The sequence below is a fragment of the Solanum pennellii genome, chromosome 7 (assembly GCF_001406875.1).
Source record: "Solanum pennellii chromosome 7, SPENNV200".
In the NCBI taxonomy this organism is placed as follows: domain Eukaryota; kingdom Viridiplantae; phylum Streptophyta; class Magnoliopsida; order Solanales; family Solanaceae; genus Solanum; species Solanum pennellii.
Window position 1 is genome coordinate 69,605,305 of NC_028643.1, and position 23,010 is coordinate 69,628,314.

The 23,010-nt window shown below is 33.0% G+C and overlaps 2 protein-coding genes and 1 non-coding gene across 4 annotated transcripts; 1 reads left to right on the forward strand and 2 right to left on the reverse strand.

Annotated features, from left to right (window-relative positions):
* The first annotated feature begins 5,446 nt into the window (after nucleotides 1-5,446).
* On the forward strand, nucleotides 5,447-5,552 carry LOC114078185. Its single transcript, XR_003579726.1, has one exon. It is a non-coding gene; the product is annotated as a U6 spliceosomal RNA (small nuclear RNA).
* A 1,639-nt stretch (nucleotides 5,553-7,191) lies between these two features.
* Nucleotides 7,192-13,148, reverse strand: LOC107026268 (OBERON-like protein). 2 transcript variants are annotated; one of them, XM_015227176.2, is made up of 3 exons: nucleotides 12,975-13,148; nucleotides 11,191-12,302; nucleotides 7,192-7,958 (listed from the first exon to the last, which is right to left on the reverse strand). In XM_015227176.2, the coding sequence occupies exons 2-3, from the start codon at nucleotides 12,266-12,268 to the stop codon at nucleotides 7,396-7,398; spliced, it is 1,641 nt and encodes a 546-aa protein (XP_015082662.1). In that variant the 5' UTR covers nucleotides 12,269-12,302; nucleotides 12,975-13,148; the 3' UTR covers nucleotides 7,192-7,395. The 2 variants fall into 2 exon arrangements, with proteins under 2 accessions (XP_015082662.1, XP_015082660.1); XM_015227174.2 differs by having other exon boundaries at nucleotides 11,191-12,310.
* A 3,084-nt stretch (nucleotides 13,149-16,232) lies between these two features.
* On the reverse strand, nucleotides 16,233-22,363 carry LOC107026217 (heat shock protein 90-6, mitochondrial). The gene is made up of 20 exons (XM_015227108.1): nucleotides 22,164-22,363; nucleotides 21,549-21,731; nucleotides 21,387-21,460; nucleotides 20,777-20,902; nucleotides 20,593-20,686; nucleotides 20,416-20,499; nucleotides 20,171-20,314; nucleotides 19,962-20,075; nucleotides 19,749-19,808; nucleotides 19,525-19,599; nucleotides 19,333-19,437; nucleotides 18,989-19,129; nucleotides 18,813-18,905; nucleotides 18,636-18,713; nucleotides 18,208-18,462; nucleotides 18,019-18,121; nucleotides 17,740-17,914; nucleotides 17,548-17,653; nucleotides 17,250-17,339; nucleotides 16,233-16,708 (listed from the first exon to the last, which is right to left on the reverse strand). The coding sequence occupies exons 1-20, from the start codon at nucleotides 22,272-22,274 to the stop codon at nucleotides 16,535-16,537; spliced, it is 2,385 nt and encodes a 794-aa protein (XP_015082594.1). The 5' UTR covers nucleotides 22,275-22,363; the 3' UTR covers nucleotides 16,233-16,534.
* Nucleotides 22,364-23,010: the final 647 nt, after the last annotated feature.

The window sequence follows — 23,010 nt, forward strand, 5'->3', positions numbered from 1 at the left end:
AACTACCCCCCACCCCCACCACCACCCAAAAAAAAATTGTTTTTAAAAAATATTTTCAATTGCATAAATTATTTTCTACTCTAGTAAAAATAAAAGGTGTTCCTCAAAAACATTTTTCATTCATAAATCAAACACTAAAAATTATTTTCGAAAAATATTTTCTACTCACCAACCAAACATGAGAAAATAAGACCAAAATCTACTTGTTTTCCAGAAAAACATTTTCCATGGAAAACATTTTCCTTCATACCAAACACACCTTTAAAGTACAAAATTTAAAACTAATTTTTCACTTCCTTTAGATAAAAGCTATATGTGAGTTCCTTCTATAATAATAGAAATTATACGCAAGTGACTTATATAACAATAAAAATATATATGAATCATTTTTATAACATGTACCGTATAACTGTAGAATATATACGAGGTGTATTCAAAATTGTATCATATTGTGACACCCTTAATATATATCTTGACAAATGCTAAAGTTTTGAGTTGACACTCATACAAAGAACAATATAATGCTTGAAGGACGTGGATTTGGATTTCTAATTGGCCCATCACCTAATTTTTTGTACTATAGTAATTATTAGCCATTACAAGTTGGTTTTTAAATATTTCTAACTTGTTTTAAAAGAGAATAAAAAATTAATGTGATTAGATTAGGCGATTCATAATTAAATTAAAATTGATAATTTGAATTAAGAAAAAACGTTACTATATTAATTTATTGGTTTAATAAGGATAACGAAGTCCAAAAGAATGAGGATAAAAGACCTTAATCTCAAAATGTTAATTCAATTTAATAGAACTTGATTTTCAAGCGCAAAATCACTTGATAATTTCTGAAATATCTTAATAGATTTGGTTTGTCACATTTTCTAGTTTTTAATGATTTTTTTGTGAAACATTAACTGTTAAATAGATAATGAAATCGTTAATGATCAATAATTGATAATCGATCAATTAACTGATATTTTAATAGCTCTTTAATAGTTTATCATTTTTATAAATCGATATCTTCAAAATCAAACCGACTCAATCGATACACAACTTTAGACTAGATAGTGCAAGTTAACTCATATGTAAATCTATAACACATAATATGTCTTTAACTTGACTTCATGTTACATTGATGTCCAATAACTTTAAGTGGACACAAATAGTCACTTCAATTTATCTAAAATTGAACAAGTAGACACGTTCTACGTGGCAGTATGACGCCACACTAGACATAAAATTGTCATGTAGGACGCCACGTAGGACAAATGTGTCTAATTATTCAATTTTATACAAGTTTAAATGTGTACTTGTGCACACGCAAAATTAAAGAATATAGATATCAGTTGGATCAAGTTAAATGACACATTTATTGTATTATGCCTTAAATCTCTTAGTAGCTTTAATTTTTTACTTTTAGTTAAAGCTATAATTAAGTTTAGATCAAAATATTAGTCTTAACATTGAATTTTCAAATAATTAGTGGAGTAGTAAATTATTTACCTAATAGAGTCAATGTAGCATATAAAGGAACTAGAAGTAATTATTTAATTAGTAAATAAGAAGAAAAATTAGTGTTCCCAAATGATTGATTTATGGTTAAAAACATGAATCATCTTATAAGACTAATGACATAAGTGTTAATGCGGGATTAGGTCATTAGATGGGCCCATGTTTAGGTAGATAATTAACAAAACAACTAAAGATTAAAGGTGACAACCTGTTAATTGGAAAAATTAATCATTTGATTAGAGAGACAAAATAGCTTCAAAGTTTAATTTAATTTGCCTGCCTGGATTTTAGAATATTCTTTTGCATGTGATATTGTGAGTCAAATTCTGTAGCCTTATTTTGACATTTATATATTATTGGAGAGATAATACACAAAACTAAATTCATTGTTAATTAATTAGACACATAATTAATAATTCAAATAAGTGGATTTGGCCACCTTTTAAGTGAATTCATTATTTTCAGCTTTATTACTATTAAAAGGATATTTATTTATCTTTTATTAACAAATTAAAACTCAAAATAACCTCTATTTTTTATAGCCTTGTATTGAAAATAACGAGCAACTCAATGATCTTATTTATATCATTTCTCTTGACGTGATATAAAAAATAAGTTTTGAAAGTCCCTTAAAATCATTTTGTATCCTGTGTACTGAGATTGTTCGAGAGATATAATTCAAACTTCGTAAAAAAAAAAAAGGGATAAAAATATTTATGATATTAAAAAAAATATATGTTCATTCAATCTGCTTGTAAAGGCAAGCTTTCTAGATAAGCATATGTTCTACCAGAAAAATAAACCCAAAATCTTATTATTATTTTTTTGCATAGATAACTGAAAAATATCCTACTTGCTCACATATCCATTAAATTCTTATCTAATTTTTAGCATTTATATTATTTTTTTTTAAAAAAAGGAGTTCTCATTTCCCTTTGTGAGATAAATTTTTTGTATAATAATAATTAATTTATTTAATTGAAAAGTGCAAAAAGTACTTTTTGTCACTTGATTTTCTTCAATATTTTCTTTGATTTATTCAAGAAAAAACTTGGCAAATTCAAGTGTTCATAGGTCTGTTTGGACATGATTATCATGATTGTAAATCATTTTAATTTGATGTTGAAATTTATTTAAATATAATTTTTAAAATTATACTATTCTCCTAAATATGAAAAAAAATTCAAATAATTTGTAAAAAATTATCAAAACCTTTTAACTCTTATAATCTTACTAAACAAACAAATTATAGTTTGCGTGTAGTAATTTGAGTTGCACCATTATACATTATTTTCTTAAACACGACAAACCACACAAGAAAAACATGGAAAGGAAAATTAATAATGATAATTGATTCCACATTTATTGCGTGAGTTTTAGTCGAGGCTTCAATTGAACGGTTTGAATTGAATTTAGTTACGTCAAAAGGATTAAATTAATAAATCGGCACTTAATGATGTTTTTTCCTCCTTATATGACTTTATATAAAGTATTAAACTGGAAAACATATATTAGATATGTTATTGTCGTTGTTGTTGTAGTGATATTTTTCATTGATTAATTTAAATTTAAATATCAATCTAAATTTTAAAATAAATGTCTACGTTAAATTGAGTTGTGTGAATAAATTAAAAATTATTAACTCAACCGGACATAATTAAATTGAAGGAGTTATATTTCCATGACAAATTTTCTAATTTTAGGGCCCCCTTATTACATTGTTAAATGTCATATTCATTCAAATTTTGAAAGCTAGAAAAAAAGTAGTTTTAACATTTATTTGTGGAATTGTCACTTTCAACCATGCACACGGTTTGGACATTTTGAAGTCACACCAACTAGTTGATCATAAATCATAATCAATGTTTTATCGAAATTTTATTTGTTCAAATAACAATAACGAGAAATGGAGATCATGAAAAATTATAATTTTTTTCAGTAAGTGAATTTAGATGATACAAAATTTTATGACTGCATTAGTTTTTTTTCAATTTTTACAATCTTAATCAGCATTTTATCATTTCTGTATGTTGACAAAATTCATCTATTTGAAAGCACCTTAGAATGACATAACTTTTAAATCTAAGAATGATGTTCAAATGAAGAAAAACTCACTATAAAAACTTTATAAGTTTCTTTAGAACGACTCTACTCAAATCGAATCGAATCAGCTAAGACTCATGCCTACTACCCTATACTTCTCTCAAAGTGACTACTTTTATATCTGTGCACAGAATTTGTGCACTAATGTGCACAGAATTTGTTAGTTAAGTTATATATATATATATACATATATATAAACATTAGTGAAATGAATTTTTTATATTATAAAATTTCTTTATTTGTTGTACGAATAATATTATATATATTAAGGAGACAAAAGCCTTTTTACATGGTGGATTGCCTTCTTCATGTGAAGCTATCTTTTAAATAATCACATCATAAATCAAGATTTATTTATTTTGTCAATAATGAAGTGCCCACATTTTCTAGTTTGCTAAATATTTGTCTGATGTATCACCAATATTTTATTTTTTGGTCCCCTCATTTTTTTTAAAGATTAAAATATAAATTGGTCCATTTTAGGAGATTCCTAATTCTAAAATGTTGATTTTGTATAGTAGGCACCTAATACCAAACATAAAGAAACAAAATTTCTATAGGTTTGTTCATAATAATAAATATTGAAGATCTGTTGAGTATATTATAAACTATAAATATAAATATACATGTTGGGAATTATAAAGGTACAAGTTATAACCAACTTTTTCTCGAATTTAAAGTTGAATACTAAAATCTTTTACTTTAGGATTAATAAAAATATATCAAGGTGATTTATAGGGGCAAAAATATCTTGATATGCATAAGTTTTAGAAATTCTTTTTTTATAAAATTATATTTAATACTCAGGATTCAGAAAATTCAAAATTCAGAATGTTATTAAATTTTAAAAAGTTAAAAAAAAATTAAAGTAAAAAAATATTTTACCTTATACTAATATTTATTTTTTTATTTATTGAATAAAACTCAAAAGGTTAGCCCACCAAAAGCTGAAATTCACATTAGGACATGATAATCATAACTAAACTACCTTCATAGTTTAGATTAGCAAAAGGCTTCTTCATTGCCTCCTTAACTAAGACAGGCTCGTGAAGTACTTTTTCATTCTTAATCAGATATTTCAGATTTAAGTTTTTTTGTATATGAAGCCGTGTTTGTCAGGGAGTACTTTACTTTTTTTCTTCAATGTGAGATTTCTCAGCGCGTATTCAGATTTAGTTAGATTTTAATGTGAATAGCGAACACTTAATGAAAAACAAATAAAAGAGATTAGTAAAAGCTAAACATAATATAAAATAAAATATAAAAAAACAAAAAAAATGAAAAATGAGAAATACTACATAAGCAATTGGTTGTTGAAAAAAAAAAAACAATTGTTAGGAGAAGGAGACAAAATGTCAAATCAAAACTAGTAGTTTAATAGTGGAGAGATAAAAGCATGGAAAAACATTAAGTTTGTTTTTGTTCACCTAACAAATTTTGTTGTACCCTTCTCTCTTTACATTTCATTTTCACAACTTGTCTCTTTGTCTTAAATCTTCTCTGACTTGACCTTAACTAAAACAAATTTAATGACAATTTATATCTCTTTATTTTCATGTTTTTTTCCTTTCTTTAAAACAATCTAAGCATGTGAAGTAGTAGCAATTTTCTATCAAAGACATCTTGGTCCAAGTTTTATAGTTGTTGCAATCTACTTATTCATTTGTGCAATGATAAGCGAAAGATGGAGTCAGAATGTGAAGTTAATGAAATTTAGTTATCGAGTTTAAAAGTTATAATAACATGTTTAATAGAAGAGATTCAAACAAAAGTTATTGACCTCCTAATAGTAAATATTTATTAGGGTTCTGATTAATCAAATCTGACCATTGTTCCTTTGTGAACATTCGATATAATTGGAACGATACAAAGAATATACACATGATGACTCCTGCGCAAAAATGAGATGTTTGAATCGAGAAATCTTTCAAATTTTTAGAAAATTTTTAATAGCTCAACTGATTGACAATTTGAACTTTCACTTTGTTATTGAGGATTCAATCCCTACCTTGTTAATCCCTTGCCCCCATCTTTTTGCACAAATAAATTTCAAAAAAAAAAAAAAGAGACAGATTTCTTTTTCTTTTTGCCAAAACATTTACAAACTGCCAATATTATCATAAAGAAATAAATTCATCTTACAATTTTTTTTTTGAAGACTAAAAAACATAAAAGCAAAAGAGAATGATATTTCTTTTTTGACTGGAGGGTAAAAAGAAACATAAGATCCTATTTTAAGAATTACATCAGCTCACTTTACAAAAGTTCAATTTGTTTAATAGAAAAAAGAATGAAAACAAAAATCACACACACACAAAAAATAAGGAATAACTATTATTTATCATATGGCCATAATGAAATAAATATAATTTTTTAGGTAAATTGGATGAGCATTTCATTTAGAAGTTTTAGATGATAATAGTCATATAGACAAATCTAAAATTTGAAAGTTATGGTTCCAGTTTAGAATTCTACCATAATTTATTTGATTTATTAGGTTTGAAATTTATTTGTACTATTTACTAAATGAATATTTCACTATATATATTAAGTCTGAATCAAAAGGTAGATAAGGATATCTCAATGAGTTGAGATATATCATGGGATTAGCTATTAATCTTCTATATGAAATAAAATAATTCTGAGACAAATTAATATTCACAAACAAACACGAAATAACATAATCACATATTTTATTCTAAAATTATTATGCTTATCCCGTCAATCAAATGACGCAAGTTAAAAGGTCAAAGTAGTATTGTTGAATGTCGGTTTGTTTTGGGTGGTTGTTAATGTGTCCCAATCAAAAACCTAACGAATTCGAGTCGAAGCCTTGAGTATCGATACTTTACTCTTCAAAATAAATTTGAGGTGAACCTGAATTAGTTGGACCTACGGTGAATCTTGAACACGGAATGGTAAAAAAAAGCTTTTTAGTTTCTTTTTAATTAACTTGTAACCAATGGGATATTATGCTAATATAAGGATGTCGACAAATTGAATTCATCAGCATAAATGTAATGTAACAAGAATAATGCATTTTAGTCTTATCATATACTATTATTATATCTAATAAATATGTCTCAGACATCTGTAGCCTGTGGTAGCCCCCAATCCTATTCTCAATAATGTAGTTGGTCAGTATTATTGTCAAAAATCATATTAATGAAATAATTTCTTTTATATAGTTAATGGAAAAGTAGAACATGTTAAATTGAATTCTATCTAACTCGTAACTTAAGCTTTTGGGGGGTTGAACTAATTTGAACGCCCATTTAGGAGGTGCCAAACAGACCCTGTCAGATTTTGAGATCTTCCATGCACCATACGTTTGACAATACTATCCAACGATACAGTATATAGAATTGTGTCAGAATGAATATGATCTTATTATATGTATACGTCAAGGAAAATCATATGTATACATAGTTCAAAATGAAAAATAATGGGTTTGGTTAACCTCACCCTAGATTTCATTTCACATATAATCCTGGGAAAATTTTGCATGAATGCTAGGCTTTTTAATACTTCTGGTCAGTCTTGAGTTGATATTGTGTTGTTTCTGGAGAAAGTCAGTTGATCAAATCAACAATACAATGGTACTTTTAGATAATTTCAGAGATGAATTCGATCGATAAAAGCAAAATTAATCAATTATACAAGGTTTTAGGTAATGTATTATTTAAAGTATTAAGTTAAAATGACACAGACCATGAACAATGATCAGGCAACTTACAAAGATGTTCATTTGGCTGGTTGTCTCTGGCTTTACTGGGATTTCTACACACTCTTTAGGATCTCTTGTATTTTAGAGTAAAGTTCTTGTGAAGTGTCACCGATGTCATTGCCTTGTGATGAACGAGAACTCTGATCTTGAAGTTTCATCTTCTCGAAAAGGAATTGTTTCTCAGCTTCAGCCTCGCTAAGACGTTGTTTAAGGTAACTACTGGCATAATCTTCTTCTGATTTCCCTGATTTTGCAAGAGCAATCCTCTGCAACCTGTCAGCTTCTCGTCTTGCCTCATCTGCCTTAAGCTGGAACATATCTGCTTCTGCTTCTTTAAGCCTAGCAATGCTCTCTAATTCATCAATTTGTAGTCTTTTTCGTTGCCTCTCCAGTTTAAGTTCTGAAACTTCTTTAGCTTTTTCCTCCAGTTCATGATCACATGTCTCGAGAGCTTGGCGAGCTTTCTTTAGCATCCTCAATTTTTCATCAGCCACTACTCCCATTGTCTGCACTGCTTCTTGTACCACTGCAGCAATTCGGTTGCATGCCTCCTGCGGTGGAATCATCCTTTCTTTATTTCCAGCCTCAGAGCTCCTTGATGAGTCCATCTCAAGCTCTTCATAAAAATGTGCACATAAATTGATGATATTCAGAATAATTCAGAAACAAAGAGACGAGAAGAAATTATGTCATGCATTTTAGGTCTATTCGCGTTGCAGCATTTTAAGATCCGGTTGGGTGACAGCACGATGAGTAACTGAGAAAATAAAAAAGATGAGTCATAAAGGCTATCCATTCGAGAAGAATGAATTCGTCTTATCCAATGGAAAGAGAGAAACAAAAGAGGCCTCCTACATAAACTTTCTATTTATGCCCTTGCATGCAGCATTTTCCACACTTGTGAATTGTCTACATGCATGTATTAAATCTGGTCATCTTTCCCCCCGTTTCCACCAACACTTGGCAGGAAAATATATGACAGGGAAAATGACGGAATCCCAAAAATATTCTCTTGTTCCTACAAATAAAGACCAAGCTGTACCTATTCAGCCTTGGAAAATGGGATGCATGTAAATCATGAAACAGGAAGTTGGATATAATAGAAGCTCAAAGATTTGAGACTCCAACGGGGAACTAATCACTCAAAGGGACTTCGCTACTGAGGAGGGAAAAAAGGAACTGGCAGTAAAGGAGGCAGGAGAAGGTAATCCTAATGAGGTGGAAAATAGAATCTTTAAACTCTTACGCCAGATGTTGATGGCGACACATTTCTACTAGTACAAATGTAAATCACTTATTTTGGCCTTTTTGCAGGAAAGTTTCTCACACTAATTTTTTGAAAAGAGACCCTAAGAAAGAGATAAATTGGACAGAGTGACTAGTGAGGACTGAGGACAGAGTTGCGAGGGGAATTGGAGTTTGAGATCACCACGAATAAAATAAAAAAAAAAAAAGCGATAAGCATGAACCATAGGTGGCAAGGAGGCAGCAGTTGCTTTTTAGGGATGATATAATTCTTTTTTTAGTTCCCCCTGGAACTTCTAAAGGAATATCTTTTGAATCTACAACAGCTTAACATCTCGGTTAATCATATTTTTCAAGCCAATACACACCTACACATTAATCACCCAAATCAAAAACAAAAAGGAAAAACAAGTCACACATCAGATTGCTCTCTCCTTAACCTATTGTGAAGTGTAAAATTTTGTTTCCCTCATCTATTACACCAAAACTAGAGTTCAGTCAAGGGAAGCTCATACAAGGGATGGTTGATACTGAGCAGAGATGTGGATTACTAAATACATATTCAAGGACATATCTAAATTTACAATACTGAAGCTGAAGAAAATAAGAGCAGATACTAGATGAGAAGAAACCAGACGGAAGAAGGATGCTTGAAGTCTGAAGAGGAGTCAACCACAAATCTAAAGTCAGGATATTATAAACTGTAAAAGTACATAGATTAAGAGAGAGCAAATTTAGTCATTTAATTTTAGATATTTCACAATCAAACACAAGTGTGGTCCTCATCTACTAAACACTTTAGACTCTAAGTTGCTCGGACTCTTCAGTTTTGGTGCCGGAACCCGTGTCGACACGACATGGGTGTGGACTCCGTGTCCGACTTGGTCAACGGATTTCGGGTACTTTGACCAAAATCGATGGGGAAAGTCTGGACAACTTTAATTATCCTATAATCAATACAAAAGCTACGATGAAATTGAAGAAAATGGAATACCTTTTGTATAGAAATTTTTATTTTACTCTTCCTTTAAATCTCCTTCCAAGATTCTGCTCAACTTCTCCACATAATATCTCATAATTTAGTTTTTTTTTATGACAAGGGAAACCTACAGCCGCTACCCATTGGGTGCGCACAAGGTAAAATCCCTCTCCAATGCAATAGCTCGCAAACCACATAGGAGAGGTAACCTGCACTAGGCAAGCCCGGTGCAACGAGCTCGACCCAGAAGGCAACCCCGTGCTTCCGCTGGCAAGGTGTTTCGAACTTGAGACCTCCAAAATAAAGTCACAAGCCCAAACCACTGAGCCACCCGAAGGGTCTCATAGTTTAGGTTTTATAACTCCATTTTTAGATATTTTAATTATTTTTAGGTGAATCTCCGCACCCGTATCCATACATGGATCCATATCCCCGGATCTTAAAAATTAGATCATGAAGGATCTAACCTCTAGATCCGCACCCGTGTCGGACACCCGAGTCCGAGCAACTTAGCTTAGACTTCTATTGAACATGGATTGGAACATGTGACAGGAATCCGTCTTCTTCTTTGGCACGCAGGATACTCTCGCTTTTGCTGCGATCAAATGAAAACTATATTCATCTGAAACACTGAAAATCTAGAAACCGACGCCTCTTATTTCTTATATCTCTCAAAGTTGTAAAGGATCTCAACATCATGACATGCTGATCTCAGAGATACACCAGGAGGTTTGTATTGTTTCTTCTCTCTATTGATAAAAATTAATTTTCTCATAGAATTTTTTTTAATGACATTCTCCATAGAAAAATCCCTCCATTTCAATTTGATTGGTTGATTTTGACTTGGCACGGAGATTAAATAAGTATAGAACAAATACATTTTGTGGTCTTAAATTAAAGATATGGAGAATGTACAAGATGCCCTAATATTGTAGTCTTGAGCACGTCATGTGAAAAGTTAGAATTAAAGAGTTCTCAAAAATGGAAAGAGACATTCTTTTTGAAACAGAGTAAAGAGGGAAGTAAGATGCACGGAAAAAAAATGATGTGAGAAACGTAGGAGGAGCATGAAAGGAATCTTTTATGTACCAAACCTTTCTTTAATATCTGCCAACCTCTTAACATGAGCAAGAGCTAATTTGATTCCAAGATTATACGCTCAAAATCATGTTACCTAGACTAAAGATGAAAATATTGATACAGCTTGAGCTCAGAAACATATCAATCAACGAAACTACGCCTCAACATATTTTAACAGTTTTGAATGCTTTTGAAGGATACTTATGGGGGCAAATATGCCACCAAGAAGATGTAGGGTACATTTACATTGAGGAAAAATGAAGACTTGCACAGCTCAAGTTTCAAAAGAATCCATGTGACAGCATTAAACTACCATCAAGCACCACTTCTATGATTTAGGGTCTCACAATTCCCTAATGATTGAAAGTAAATCGTTTTAAGGGAAATTTTCTTCATGTCTGAGATTTTTGTAGTTGTTTCTAACTTATCATAGGAGAAGCAAATGCTTTTTAGGTTAAATTTCAACCACATGATGGGTTCTACCTTTTTATGCATACATTTCTACAAAGTGCCAGAGCAATAGAGTACAAAATACGAGATCTACCTTGGAGAAAAGTTAATATAATCCTGCAAGCTGTTGTCTCTGCCACTCCACCCTTTAGTTTTTCTATGAGCTCCTCAGACTTCCAAAACAGCTGCCTCCCTCTTGTGTTCTCACTCAGTCGAAAGATCTTACTTACAACAGTTAGTTCTCTTATCAATGATTCCCCATTCCAGGTAGGTGCACATTGTTGGAATACATCTTTCACCCAACCAAAAAGCTCAGAAGTGCGATTGCATGCTCTACACCTGAACTGCATTTCAGCAGACCCCAGCCCATTCACAGAAGAAGGACCTGTTCCAATTTGTTTATCACGAATTGCGCAGTCCGTATGAGTCCAATGAGCACAGGAGTCGCAACCAATCCACCGACATGTATTCACTTCAAAATCAAACTTGTTACAGATTACACACATGCAAAGGCTGCAGAATCCCTTTCGGTTGGTGCATATCTCACAGTGGCAATCTTCCGCAGGCAACTGGCTTTGGCATGCTATATTCCGACATCTTTTGTACACAAAAACCTCAATCAGGCAAGTCTGAGAAAGATTCATACTATGATGCAGGAAAAACTGAATTCCACTATTAATAGCAACAAGAATTTCCAGCTGAACTCGATGAGCTTTAATCAATGTATTAGCAGTCAAATCAGACCTAGTCTGAACAAGCCTCTGTAAAAACAAAAGTTCATCTCTTTGCTGAGGACCACCGTTCCCTTCAAGCATCCCTCGAAGCCTACCTTTTAGCTCTTCTAAATACTCATTGGGGAGCAAATACATTTTTTCAGATATTATATCCACTTGTTCTCTAGCAATATCAAGAAGAGAAACCTTATTTGCACTAGCAGGCCTGTGAGTCACAGACTGTTCATAATAACCATCCTCAGCTTTCTGATTCTCAAGCTTCACTTGAGTAGCAGCGTCAATTACAGGCCACGTATCTCTTGAATTAGCACTCTCAGCAGGCGATTCACGATTCTGATCAGATTTCATTCCAGGGTCATGATTACCAGTTGATGCTCTGGTGTCTGAAGAGGAAAGAAATAAGGACGGAGGCAACCCACTGGGGCGTGGAGGCAGCATATTTAATGAAGCTTGATAACTGATATATTACAACCTGAAAAACTATCAAATAAACACCAAAGCAATTGACAATGTAAAATTGCGCAAAACGGATGAAGCTCATTCAATAACAGCATCTCACATTAAACCTCCTAAAAACCACATACAACCCCCACACATCACACTGCAGATACTTCTAACTCAATTTCTTTCTATTTAGAACCATTTAATGTCATTGTAAACAAGTAGCACTTCAGAGGCGGAGCAACAATAATAGTTATGTTCGGACAATCCCAGTACCTTTTGCATAGATGCTGTACTATATACATAAACTATATAATTGTAAACCCAATAACTAAAACGAATAACGGATTCACCTTCTAGTCTGAACCCATAAACTTCAAATCCTAGCTCGGAGTAAAAACTAAGAGCTGCCTATTTACACTATATATTCCTAAAGATGAAAACTTTATGACTATTTAACCCAAAAAACGTGAGTAATCGATTACCCACAAAAAATATCTAAATCAACTATAATTTTTTTCTATTATTATGTCACAAAAATGAATATCAAGAACACCCATGTACTTTATGGCTTATGGGTCATTCTAAATTCACATAAAACACAAATAAAAATGAAAATCAATCGGAATACCCTCAAAGAAATGGTGAAAATCGGAATATTTCAAGTTCCAGTGAAATTAAAATATGAAAATTTTCGACTTACAGATATTCAGACGCCCATTTTCTGTAGAGAATTTGAGGGTTCAATTACAGATTTCTGAAACAAAAAAAGATTCTTCTTTTTTCCCTTTTTAACTTTGCTGGCAAAAGAATAACAAAAGTCAACGGCAGACGATGACTAAGAACCGGAAGAACGCGGTCTGACATCGTTTTGGCCGGTCTGAGCCCATTAAACCGGGGTTTTTTCTTCATTTCCCTTTGGCTTTTGATATCAAAAAAGAAAATGCATTCAAATTGTCAAATACACATCTAAACTAAGTGAGCGTCATTTCTTTTCGATTTATCCCTTTGCTTATTAACTTATAAAGAAAAGACGCTAAAACATATCATATGTATACACATGTCTATGCTCGTAATAATATTTTATTTTACTTAACTTATACCATTCAAATCACCGACACAACAATGTAAAAAGTCATGGATCACATTAGGAATATAGTCAAGCCTAAGCATTTGGTGAAAGGAATGAAAAAATTATGGCGTAGATCAACCTTCCCTAAAACAAAAAGACATAAATTAACTGAAAATTTTAACGAATGACATAGACGAACCTCACTTAAAGTTTGATGACATATTTGAATATCTTCCTTTATATTTATTATTTAGCAAAAACATGCCAAAATGTCAATGAACTAATTGGAAATAAAACAAAAAATATCCAACATTTTGATTTTTGGTTCAAAATGGGCCACGACTATTCTCTAATTTTCTCTACTTTTTAAAAAAATTACTTAAATTCCTTTTTTATTTTGTAATCATAATATTGTAGATACATAACACTCTCTTTAATCTGACACACGTTTCATCCCTATGTCATGCCTATTTTTTCTCCATAAGTACACTTAATCAACTGAATCCTTTTTATCCATAACTACACTCAATATCAATTTTGAATTTCAAATTATTACTCTCTCACTCAAACATGTTCTTAACAACATAAATATGCAATTTTGAATTTCAAAATTCAAATTGCACTTTCTGAAATCTGTATGATACATTCGTTTATTCTTTGATTCTTCTTTTTCTTCTTACTCCATTTGAACTTAAAGTCAGTTTTTTACAGTTTTTTACTTTTATATTTACTCTTGTTAATTGTTATCTTCTCTCATATATATAGATCATGTTATGAACCGAAGGATATATGATTCTGATGATGAAAATTGGGAAGAAAATAGAAAAGTCTTTGCAAGATCCTTTGAATTCGTGAAAGGAGTCAAACAAAGATATTCCGGAATCCTCTAAATCAAAGGTTGCAAAAAAACTCCAGAAAAAAAGAAAAAGATCAGCAACCGTTATTGTCAGACCCACATTGCTTAGGGTATGTCTTTTTTATTCTTCCTTAAAATTGTTTTGAAAGTTATAGTACGTTTGATACATATTGTTATAGTGTGTTATAGTGTTTAGTCGATTCCATGATACATGAATTAATTGTGTATCAGATATTTTTTTATGTATCATGAGTCTTTGAAAACTGTTATCATATATCAGACAGTATGTTTGATACATATCGATTTAGTGTCTTATGGTGTTAAGTCGATTCAATGATACATGAATTAAATGTGTATCAGATTTTTTTTATGTATTATGAATCTTTGAAAACTGGTATCATGTATCAGAAAGGGATTTGTTGTTTTATTTAGTACGTATATTCAATATCATTGAAAATTGTATTCTTTTTCAAATTGCAGCCACTCAAGTACAAGATAAAAAAGATACCAACACATTCCAAAGGTTTGCTTCAAGGGAAACTTTCACATATAGCCACTTAAAAATAATTAATTACTCTCTATAGCTATAGTTTGATAATTACAATTTGTAGCTATATGTTATTTGGAGGAGAGAGGAAAGTGAGACTGGGAGAGAGAGGAGAGAGGCGAGAGAGAGGGGGAAAAGAGTGGGAGAAAGGTGAATTTTATATGTGTATTGGTTAGATAATTGTATATTATACATATGTAATTGTATATATGGTAAGAGAGACTGGGAGATGGAGGAGAGAGGCGAGTGAGACTGGGAGAGAGAGGAGAGAGGTGAGAGAGACTGGGAGAGAGAGGAGAGAGGTGAGCGAGATCGAGAGAGGCAAGCGAGAGAGGGAAGAGAGTGGGAGAGAGGTGAGTTGTATATGTATATAACTGTATATTATACATATACATTTGTATAAATGGCAAGCGAGTCTGGGAGAGGGAGGAGAGAGGTGAGCGAGATTGAGAGAGGGAGGAGAGAGGCGAGCGAGAGAGAGCAAAGAGTGGGAGAGAGGTGAATTATATATGTATATAGGCTAAAAAATTATATATTATACATATTTATTTGTATATCCTGGTGAACTATACATATACAAACATGACTAATTATACAAACTCGAAGTCAGCCCACGTAATTAATGTATAATGTTAGTCGCGACTGGTAATTATAGCAAACTATAGCTATGATGAGTAATTAACTAGTATAAGTTTGCTTATCCGCGTAATTTTCCCTTGCTTCAATCCTGGCTCATTTTTTTTTCACTTCTAAATATAGTTTAACACCCATATCGTTCTTAACCTTCATGGGACACGAGTTACCTTTTACGATGTACGAATTTCAATATTTTTCCTAGATACATCGATATCCAACTCGACTGCAATTGCTGCTTTGAAATTCGGAAACAAAATTGAATCTCCAACACCGATTCCATCGCTTTTGTAACTTTCATACTGCAATTCGCTAACCCAAATTCCTGAATGCCTCAGTAAAATTGATGTTTTCATCATGTATCTGCCAAAATAACAGAAATCTAATTCGTATTTTTCGCTTTTTCAATGGATGTTCATAAAATCTTCAATGTAGATGATATAATCTTGAATTTTGAAATTTGTAACGTGTGATTCAATTACCTACTGGAATATGGAGTCTTTATGATCAGTTACCCGTAAATTAAGCTAATTTAAATAACCGAATTGATTGTTCCTTCCCCCCCCCCCCCCTTTTTTTTTTATCTCAATAGTTATTTAATTACTGTGTAGCAATTACTATGTATCAGTTGGTAGCCATGTATCAAACGCCGGCCTTTTTAAGGGATTTTTTGTAAATTGTAAATTAATCGAGACAGATTATAATTATTATGTTACACTATGGGATTCCTTAAATTTTTTACGATGAAAAATGTGTACCCATCTCATTAACGATTTCCAAGATTGATGCATCCGCTATGACTTCAACTACGCGCAAATTGAGCCAAAACATAACTACAAACAATTTAACAAGATACGTAAAACCGGTTTATGAATATAAGCTGGAATGTTGCTCTTACAGGTCTAATACAGGAAATTGCTTTCCAAAAGATTACCAAGAAATTGAACCTCCATTAAGAACCCCAAAAAACGAAGCTCCATTCGAATAGTAATAAACAAGATTCCTGTTCTATTTTTTAGATTTCAATTCAACGGAATGATAATGCTTAATAAGTCGCTTTTTCTTCAGACTGATCTGCTCATCAATAGGGTCTCAATATTATCTCTCAGAAGCCTCAACTATTATATATTACAAACTAATGAAAAATTACTGATTTTATTTCTGTCCACCAGCTTCAACAGGCTCAACGATCTCTGCTTCGACTGTTTCTGGGATGTGTGGCTGCTGGATTGCTTGTTGCTGATACTCAGGGACAGTTCCCCACTTGCCAGCAAGGGCAAAGTTCATCATTTCATATATCTTCCCTCCCAGTTGTGCTGGATTCTCAGGCTGCAACAATTGATGCAAATGTAAGAATCAAGGTCGCTGGACATAGGCAACCAATGTACATCATTACTACCAAGTACTAATACAAAAAATCTTTGCTCACATTATCGCACATGCTAGTTTCCTTTCATTACACACTCAAAAAATCAACTGATGAACTCAATGCGTATCGTTAGAAGCTCACCACCGCAACCAGTTTTAAACCCGTATTAGAAAACAAAACTATCGAGAGACATGCCCCTCCTGTGTATATCATTGATTAAATTCGCACTTCACTTATAGACCCTGATTCACCCTCGTTCTAAATCTTACATTGGATCAAAGTTCATCATAAGTTTTGACATGTATGGGCACAAACTACATTTTTAGACCTCCTAAATGTCGAGCACAACTTGACTAATAAAGAAGGATCACTTGAGCACAAAGTAATACTATGAACTCAACCAAGGGCAAATAACATATGCTATAGCTGCACTAAGCTCAATTATCTTAAGAACCAGAATCAGTTACCCAAGTAAATAAGAAAAAGGATATGAAGACTCACAGTAAATCCACTAGAAACCAATGCAGCATCGTACAAAAGATCAATGGCCCTCAAGGCCTCTTCATCATCTGGAGTACTCCTGCAGGCTTCCTGCAATATTCGACAGATAACAATGTTAGGGAACACATAAGATCACAATATATATATGTGTGTGTGTGTGTGTGTGTGTGTGTGTGTGTGTGTGTGTGTGTTTTAAAAATTAGTCAACTTTTATTTTCCGTTAAATTTTAATTATAAGAATTTGATATATTTTTTATATCACATATAGCAGAACTATCATGCCACAAAATCAGCTTACAGTTAAGGTTCTAATGATAGGGTGTTCAGGATTGATTTCAAAGACTCTTCTACTCCTCATGAACTCCAGGTTGGAGGTATCACCAACAGTTTGGGCCTTCATCAGCCTGCAACAAGTCCAAGTATTTCATAAAAGACTAAAGAATGGGTCTCAAAATTGAACCATCAGCCTCCAGCAAAAAATTCACATCACCTCTCCATATTAGCTGACCAACCAAACTTTCCTGATACAAGAACACAAGGAGAACTGCTCAAACGACTCGAGATTTGTACACTAGCAACCTTGTCCCCTAACCGTTTCTTTATCCAATCACATGTTTGCCCAAACTCCTGTTTTATCTCCTTTTCCTTATCTTCATTCTTATCACCTATAACAAAGGAGAGTCAGCGTATTTGTATTGCAAAATAAGCAGGTCAGCAAAAAGAGATGGACATAAAAAAAAAAGGAGGCAAAACATCTCAAATCACTAACCTAAATCTAGGTCCTCTTTGCTAATGTCAACGAAGTTTTTCTCCTTAAATGCTTTGATATTTTGGACCGCAACCTCGTCAATGGGATCAACTAAGAACAGAACCTGTAACAGAAACCAGCCAATGTCAGTGAAACTAGCAAGAAGCAGCAGAGAAGAAACCAGCTAAAGTTAGTTCAAATGACTCGTACTTCAAGATCTTTCTCAAGAAGTTTTTCCAGGAAAGGAGTGTTCCTTGCACTCGTCACACTATCAGAAGCAATATAGTAAATGTCCTTCTGGTCTGGTTTCATGTTCTCAACATATTCATCCAAGCTGATCATCTCATTTTCACTTTGTGAAGAGAAAAAACGTAAAAGTGGAGCAATACGCTTGTGGTTTTCACGATCTTCAATGCATCCCAACTTTAGGTGCTTCCCAAAGTTCTCCCAGAACTTCTCGTAGTCCTACACATAAAGGATCAAAGAAGTGCTATGAGAGTCCGAAGAAATGACCACCTAATGCATCAAATTGAAGGTAACAACTTTCAGGAAAAGAAACATTCACTCTAAATAAATGATTTCACAACAAATATACAAAGCTAAAGCCAAGAACACAAGGACTTGAGAAGAGAATATACATCTCTGTTTTCACTGAGAGCAATGCCCTGAATCATTTCAAACGCTTTCCGCACCAACCGCTTCCTCATGATGCGAACCTTACAACCAACGTGAAACAGTTTGTCAAAAGAAAGCTTAACATGCAAATAATAAATGGACCATTGTCTCAAAAAAAATAGTATGCCTGAAGCACTTACAATGCGACTTTCTTGAAGAATCTCTCGTGATACATTAAGGGGAAGATCATTTGAGTCAACTACACCTTTGATAAAACTTAGGTAGCGTGGGAACTATACCAAAGAAAAGGCACACCAGTCAGCTCCCATTTAGAGCATTGAACTTCTCTTAAAAAATAACAAAGGCTTCCTCTTACCAGTTCACCATCAAAGTCGTCAGATATAAAAACTCGCTTCACATATAGCCTTATATTCTTTGTCTTGGGATTTATCATGTCATCCTTACCCATTCCAGATACAGATGGCACAAAAAGTACAGACCGGAACTCTACTTCTCCCTGCATAGCAAAAGCAAGGCAAAATTAAGTAACAAACCCAAAAAAACGAAAAACAAAATAATCAGTAGAGTTGTTAAACAAAATTGAAACTTAACCTTCAATATTATCATCAAACAAAACATATCATATTAGAATTAAAACAGAAGGGTGAAGTAGTAAAATAGTCTATCTGAAGGCATTCTGCATCAAAGAAGTTTAAGTACCTCGGTTGTAAAGTGTGAAGAAGCAAGAGGCTCCAGATATTCATTAAAAGTCTTTTTGTAGAACTCATTATAATCCTCTTTACTCACTTCCTTAGGGCTTCGAAGCTGGAAAAGGAAAAGCAGTAACACAGTATATTAGTAAGAACAGACATTTGGAGCATGGCAACAGAATATAGTAATCTGAAAGCTAACCCATATTGGCTGAGTCTCATTTGTAAGCTCCCAGTCCCAATATTTCTCCACAACTTTTTTAGTTTTCTTCTTTTTCTGTTGCAGAGAGTTGGAAACTTCATCAGAAATGGGAAAAGACAACAGTGAATCTAGAAAGCTATCTCTTTAACCTTTCCTTCAAAAAAAGGAATCAACTCTGTTAAACACCCCCCCCCCCCTGCGTGATAGGTTCTATTAACAGATACCTCAGCTGTCTCATCTTCTCCTTCCTTCTTGGCTTCTGATGGATCTTCATCAACTTCAACCTGTAAAAAGCCAAGATCACGTACCCACAAGGCAATAAGGAGTCATATCAAGCTTACACAAGGCGTAAAGCTAAAATTTAGAACCCCAAGCATCACTCATGGCCATAGAAGAAACCAAGTGTGGTTTTTTATTTGAAAAAGTTATGCACATACCTCTTTTGTAAATCCCTTCTCTTGCCATGTGTAAATAGGGAATGAAACAAACTGTGAATAGTTTTTCACAAGCTTTTCTACTCTTTCCGGATGTGCATATCCTTTGTCATCCCTCTGCACATATACCGAACAGGAACAAAAGAACAGTCCTCAGGAACTAAAATAACTAGAATAAGAAGTTCTCCTTTGAAACAAATTGATTCACCAACCTTAAGATATAGAGTGAGACGGGTTCCCCTAGGAAGTTGTTTTGCAGGATCAGTCTCCTCTCGAATGGTATATGTGCTAGAATTGGCCTCTCCGACCCAGACATATTGCTTGTCAGACTTGGGGCTTTTGGTTGAGACTTCAACCTTTCATTAGCAAAATAAAACATAGAAACAAATGTAGGTAATTGTTTATTGTCAAGAAATTGAGAGGAAGTCTAAAGTAGGACCATAGACAAAAAACATACTCGTTCAGAAACAAGAAAAGCCGAGTAGAATCCAACACCAAATTGACCAATTAAATTGCTGTCAGCACCAGCATCCTTGCTGTCCTGTTATGCGGTAAAAACACATGTAACAAAACATTATGTATGGCTTACCTGAAGCAAAATACCAAGAAAAATAATTACATGACAGTAACGCACCTTTAGGGCCTTTAGGAACTTTGCAGTTCCACTTTGTGCAATAGTGCCAAGGCAGTCGACAAGTTCTTGGCGAGTCATACCAATTCCTGAGTCCCTGTACAACACCATATTCCATGACAACTTCAACATCCGTGATGGACAGACAAGACAGAAAAATAGAAAGTAAATAGGTTATGAAGCTCACGTTATGGTAATAATGCCATTATCTTTGTCGGTTTGGATGCGAATATCAAGATCAACTGCATCCTTCAAAAGCTCAGGCTCAGTAACACCAAGAAACCTCAACTTGTCCAAGGCATCACTTGCATTACTGCATCATCAAAAAGGAACTACGTAAGTATCAATATAGACTGTTTAATTTCTTTGTTTAGTGACTTCAGTCTAACACAAATAGGATCTCCAGAGTTTACAACGGAGAGTGTTGGCAGATTATTGGTAGCAATAAGGTTTACTGAGCCAGGTATAATCCAATGACCAAGTATTATGAGGCAATAAATTAGCCTTCCGCATAAAGCCAAGTAGCGGAATCTTAAGTTGTCTTAGTAAAATCTAAACTTCATATTGTTTTTGCATTCTTACTTCTACCCAGAACTGACTCTAATTGTGATACCCTCACTCTTTGCAATAGAAATCTAGTATGGAGGAGAAAACTTTTCACAACACAAAAACATTGTTATAAAAGCTGCATGGCATACAAAAACACTTTTATGAACACTTGATTTCGCAAAGGTCGCTGATGAAATATAAAAGTTCGGGGCTTATAAACAATAAAGAAAAAGTTAGCAATTACTTGCCTGATAAGCTCCCTAAGAAAAACCTCCTTGTTGCTGTACAAACTGTTAACAATAAGGTCCATGAGGCGACTGACCTGCCATGTTAACAAAAAAAATCAGATTTCCAAAGATATAGTACACTATTCAGCTTTACTATCCTGATTCTTTCATAGTGACTTTTACCTCTGCTTGATACTCAAACTTCTCAGATGGTGAGTCAGATGTATCAGATGCCGCAGCTGTTGACTCAAATCGACAACCCAAAAAAGGCTCATTTCTTGATTTAAATGGCTTAGCGGTTTCAATGACATCACATCTTCCTGAAGTCAATACTGAATACCATCTACCTTTACTATCAGCATCCGCCTGTTCACATTAGAAAATTCCTTTCACTCAACCCATTTCCAATTCCATTTCTGGGTTACAATAAACCATACATAGCAAAATATACTTTGAAAATACACCAACTCTGTTTTAACCAATACTTATATACTATTTCAACATTTAATATGCAAATCATCAAAGAGAACACATCCTCATACTATTGCCTTATGTTACTTATTTTCATACAATACCCATATACCGTATGTTCAATTAAATACCAAACAAGGGAAATGATTTTTCCTAAGGTAAAACATATCACACAGATTCATAAAAGAAATTGGAAGTATAAAATGATTTTGTAAAACATATTACAGAGATCATATTATCAATCAAGCTATAATTTTAAGAAGAATTGATCAAAAATGGTGAAATTAAAACAGTAGTTAGGTATAATGGGATAAAGCAAAGGGATACCGATTGGTAAAAGAAATGGGAAGAAGAAATTGGAGCAGCAACATCTCGATAGCGTGCAGCGTTTGAGCTACGAAGAAGAGATTTGACGGAGCGCTTCGAAAGCCGATGCATTTGGTCTCACTGAAACAGAGTATTCCACAAGTAACGGAGGAGGAGGAGAAGAAATATGTGGAAGCGACGGTTTAACAGATTTGCAGTAGGGTTTTAGAAAAGGGGTTTAAAGAAGCTTCTCGACATTAGAATGGGTAATTTTGTCATTTTACTTTTAATATAGTGAAGGAACTAATTTATCCTTAATCAGAAGCGTCACAAATTTGATTAGACTTTAATCAAACATCTCAGGTTCAAAATTTTTATATGAAAAAATTATGTTGGGAGTGTCGCCTTCAATGAGTCTTGTAATGCGTAATTTAAATTTATATCAAAAAATCGGAAGAATAATTATTTTTGCATTTTGATAACAAGATTTTTGAAAAAAAATATAGTACTAATTTTTTTTCTAATAGATGATCGATGATATAGTTAGTATGACTATACAAATTTCATATATATATGAATAAGTAAAAACAAAGTGAAGATACACCAATTTTTATAAAAAATTCAGATCCTCAAAACTAAAGCACATCTAAACTAGTTGAATGTACCATATTTTATACCTTTCATAAACTAAAATATGTTTTATATTTTATACCCTAAAACTTGTATCTATTGTCCAATTATTCACAAGTTTTATTGATTAGCAAGACTTCGTTTTATATTCATATGATATATGTTATTAAATTGTTCAAGAGTCTTTTCAAATCGACAAAATACGTTTCTTTTCAAATCAACAAAATACACTTGTAGT

Bases quoted from the DNA above. Each gene is read 5' to 3' on its own strand.
- LOC107026268 (XM_015227176.2), bottom strand. From the start codon at position 12,268: ATGCTGCCTCCACGCCCCAGTGGGTTGCCTCCGTCCTTATTTCTTTCC. The intron at 7,959-11,190 runs GTAGATCTCGTA...ATTTTTATGAAG, and splicing joins TATATTAACTTTTCTCCAAG to AGCTTGAGATGGACTCATCA.
- LOC107026217 (XM_015227108.1), bottom strand. From the start codon at position 22,274: ATGCATCGGCTTTCGAAGCGCTCCGTCAAATCTCTTCTTCGTAGCTCA. The intron at 19,809-19,961 runs GTATGTGCATAA...GGCTTTTTACAG, and splicing joins AGAAGGGATTTACAAAAGAG to GTTGAAGTTGATGAAGATCC. The intron at 19,438-19,524 runs GTTAGCTTTCAG...TTCCTTTTCCAG, and splicing joins ATGAGACTCAGCCAATATGG to CTTCGAAGCCCTAAGGAAGT.